Here is a 3,610-nt window from a genome sequence, read left to right as displayed (position 1 = left end):
TGATGTTTAATCATTTGGTCACTTTACTGTCTTTGTTTCTGTTGAAACAGGTGAGTTACTGTACCCTGATGCCCTCGCCCTCAGCACAGAACTCTGTGGAGAGAAAGAACAAATGAGGAAACCACTTATGTCTGATGTCACACATCTTGATATCCCTGTCTGAGCAAGGAGACTTAAAGAGGACGCACCGTTCTTTGCGTCGTACACAAAGTCTGGTTCTCTGTCAAAACCGGTGCAGCTTGCCTGCTGCTTGAACTTCTCAATGTCTGAATCCTTCACTGTTGACTCTTTGCCTGTGGGTAAATGACAACAATAAAGTAAGAGATTAAAATAAAATAAGTTTTCCATACAGTCAAGTATCTTTTTTTTTCATTCTGGATTGTTCCTACATACCCAACAGATAAAGTGAGTGAACGTGGACCTCCTCATTTCCAATTGTGATGGTCATGTTCAAGAATTTAGAGAGATTGCCCAAGTTGCTGGCAGTGGTGTTTATGCTTATGACCAGACAGCTGTCGGAGCTTGGCAGCAAGTGGATGGATGAAGTGGCGTTGAACAGTGAAGACAACATATCTGTCAGGGAAATTAAAACATAGGATATAGGCTAGTGAAAGCTCAACCACAAAGAAAATTGTCGTACAGTTTATCTTCATCATCACATTCTTTGCTATCAGTGTGCAGCGGATTACTAGATTCATCTTTGCATGTTGACACATCTGTAGATTTGTCTACAAGATCACTGGGTGAAATCTGTTTCCTGGATTCTTCAAAGTTGTCTTTACATTGTTGTTTGATAGATGTGAAACCACCAATCAGAAATACAGTTGTAGATTTTGGGTCTGATGGGACTAAGGATGAGTTAACACCTGACCTGGGGAGAGACTACATAAATGGTAAAAAAACAAATTTAACTTCAATCTCTATCTGACAGTTTAGCAGACAGGAAACTACGACACCAAGCATTACTCCAGAGTCACGTTTCATGCAAACTGCAACAGCTTGACATCATTTTCCTCAAAGGTTTTATTCCTGACCAATTATGTATCAGATATTTCATTCATGGCTCAAATAAAAGCTTCGGTTAATTCAATCTTCATAGACATCTAGAGGCATGACACATGTGATGAACCTAAATCTTATAATTTGATGGATGTTTGAAACTTGTTCTCCAGAGTGTCAGATGACATAACTCACTGTCTGTTGTAGCAGTGTTACTGTCAATGGTCATATTGACTGTGGAGCCAACGCACTTTCCATTCCTGGAGAAAAGATGCAAGGAAAGAGATCTTTACGTTCTGATCAAGCTGTGTCTGTTGTAACAGTAATCTGAAAACTGTTCTGTAATCTGTTCATTTCATTTTAGTACAGTAAGGGGGATCATCCCTCAAATAACTTACATTTTCCTTTCCTCAGTCATTACAAATCTGCTGGGCTTGTCTAATGGTTCACTTTTAAGCCAGGAGCTGTCAGTGATTTTAAGCCATTCGATAAATGCTTGATGGTCACTGTATCCCATGAAGACGTTAAACCTTCCATGCAGCTGCAAAGAAACATGAAATCAGTTAGTGACAACAGAAAAATGGTAAATTGACTGGACCTATGTTTTCTAGTCTCACTCAACGAAAGAAGAATACATTACAATACATACACTTCCACCCACCCACTCACACACATACGTACATTCAGGCCCACAAAAAGTACTACTGGCACTTTCTTTACAATTGTTTGTCCTGCATTGTGTTGCAGTACTGAACATTGCCAATTAGAAAGCACTGTGACGTTTGTTTTTCAAAACCTACCACTGCAAACATGTTCCCGTTGGTAATCAGAGTACCTACCTAATACATTTGTATAACAGACAAAGACCGGTCTCACAGGGGATGACAATCAGAAGAAATCTGTTTCTGCATAATTTGTATATTGTGCATACAAATGGTGTAAAATGCTCTGTCACCCTTTCAGTGTGTCAATATGATTTGTTCAGTGGTAGCAGTACTTTGAAATTTAAACCATGCCTACACTAGAGTTGCAGGTTATAATTTGAACCTGTTACCCACATTCAATGCTGCTTTGATGCCCCCAATGCAAATGTCTACTGAACACATTCAAAACCTAAGGTCAGAGGAGGGTTTACCATGGAGCTGTCGGCCATTGGCAGAGGCGTGATCAAGGGTTGGCATTCTTCAGGCGTCAGAGCCGAGCTGCACAGAAATAACCCGGCGACCAGGAACAGACTGCTGGATAAACGATTCATGATGATGCTACAGCTGGTCAGCTTTGAAAAGACACGCCAAGTACACCTCACCCAAGTAAAGTAGACTGAGCCCTGCAAAGCCTCTTGGCTTTTATACCTTCTGGTTGGGTTAGAGTTTGGTATGTATGGATTTTCCCATTATATTTGTTTCCAGTTTTTCCTTTTTCTTTTTTTTTTTTTACCCAGAATTAAGCAAGAAGTATTTCACTGTTGGGTTATCTTTCTACCGGTTCAAAGTTCTGCCTATCAATGAGTTACTGTGTATTGAATGACCCTTTGCTGTTAATGCCACAAATACACTGAGTATACAGAGCAGTATGACTGCTTTTGTCTGGCCATAATATGACAATACCTAACACTGGTCTGCACTGGGGCTGCAGCTAAAACACAGCAAAATTTATAATAAGTGAAATGCTGAAAATGTTGTTGGTATGAGGAGCACATACGGTTTGGACTGCAGCTAAAAGGTGACAGTTAAGTATGGGTGATAAAGTTTAAAGGGACAACGAGGAGTTTGTATTTGGTTATAAAAAAAGTCTCACATTAATGTGGATGAATCTACGCTACCCACACTTGTTAATGGCTCCATTTTCGATAAATATATCGTTTTGTCTCTATTGTGATTTTGTTATTTTAATTAATGGTGGAAGTGCTGGGCGAGCCGACCAGTGTCAATCAATCAATCAATCAATTAATTTGTTTATTTCGGGCATGTCAATTTAAATCATCGTCATCACACTTTATCTTAGTTAAAATAATACAATACACATGGCCGAAAGGGAAAGCGGGAGAAGCAAAGCTTATCTAGTCCTGCCCCCATTACCCACAGAATAAAAAATATTTATCATAATCTTTTCTTTTTGCTTTTTTTCCCTTTTTTTTTTTTTGCATTTTGATATAACATTCTTTTACTTATGACATTTTGACATAACATGTTACAGCAGTAGGTAGTATACAGATCATATCATAATCTTTTCTTTTCTTTTTGTTTTTTTACATTTTGATATAACATACTTTTACTTATGACATTTGACATAACATGTTGGCAGCAGGTAGTAAACAGAGCTGAAGTTTAGCTCTAGACAGTACATACAGATTACGTGTGTGTTTGCACATGTGTCCATATTTGTCCGTCATGAGTGAACAACAGTCTCATCTTGTAGCTTGGCATGTCACAAAGTCCAGTGTACTTATTATTTGTTGGGATGGTGTGAGAGCCCTCTTTTTTTTGCCTTTTTCTTTTATTCATCCATCTCCTCTGCAGCCTTCGCCGCATTTAACTTCGCTATATCCTCCCGCGTTTTGGCCATGTCAGCTCGCATTATTGACACAAATTCACGAACTGCTGAGATGTCG

The 3,610-nt window shown here is 39.0% G+C and overlaps 1 protein-coding gene across 1 annotated transcript; it reads right to left on the bottom strand.

Moving 5' to 3' along the window:
* On the bottom strand, positions 1 to 2,358 carry LOC310993583 (uncharacterized protein). The gene is made up of 6 exons (XM_083981973.1): positions 2,135 to 2,358; positions 1,398 to 1,540; positions 1,195 to 1,259; positions 394 to 573; positions 189 to 293; positions 1 to 93 (listed from the first exon to the last, which is right to left on the bottom strand). The coding sequence occupies exons 1-6, from the start codon at positions 2,252 to 2,254 to the stop codon at positions 56 to 58; spliced, it is 651 nt and encodes a 216-aa protein (XP_083838099.1). The 5' UTR covers positions 2,255 to 2,358; the 3' UTR covers positions 1 to 55.
* Between the last annotated feature and the right edge of the window lie 1,252 nt (positions 2,359 to 3,610).

The sequence above is a fragment of the Trachurus trachurus genome (assembly GCF_905171665.1).
Source record: "Trachurus trachurus genome assembly, chromosome: 11".
In the NCBI taxonomy this organism is placed as follows: domain Eukaryota; kingdom Metazoa; phylum Chordata; class Actinopteri; order Carangiformes; family Carangidae; genus Trachurus; species Trachurus trachurus.
The sequence above is the reverse complement of the archived record's forward strand: the minus strand, read 5'-3'. Positions and strand labels throughout refer to the sequence as shown.

Coding starts and splice junctions, on each gene's coding strand:
- LOC310993583 (XM_083981973.1), bottom strand. CDS start 2,254: ATGAATCGTTTATCCAGCAGTCTGTTCCTGGTCGCCGGGTTATTTCTG. Junction 1,260..1,397: donor ATGACTGAGGAAAGGAAAAT/GTAAGTTATTTG, acceptor TCTTTTCTCCAG/GAATGGAAAGTGCGTTGGCT. Junction 574..1,194: donor TAACACTGCTACAACAGACA/GTGAGTTATGTC, acceptor TTTCCCTGACAG/ATATGTTGTCTTCACTGTTC.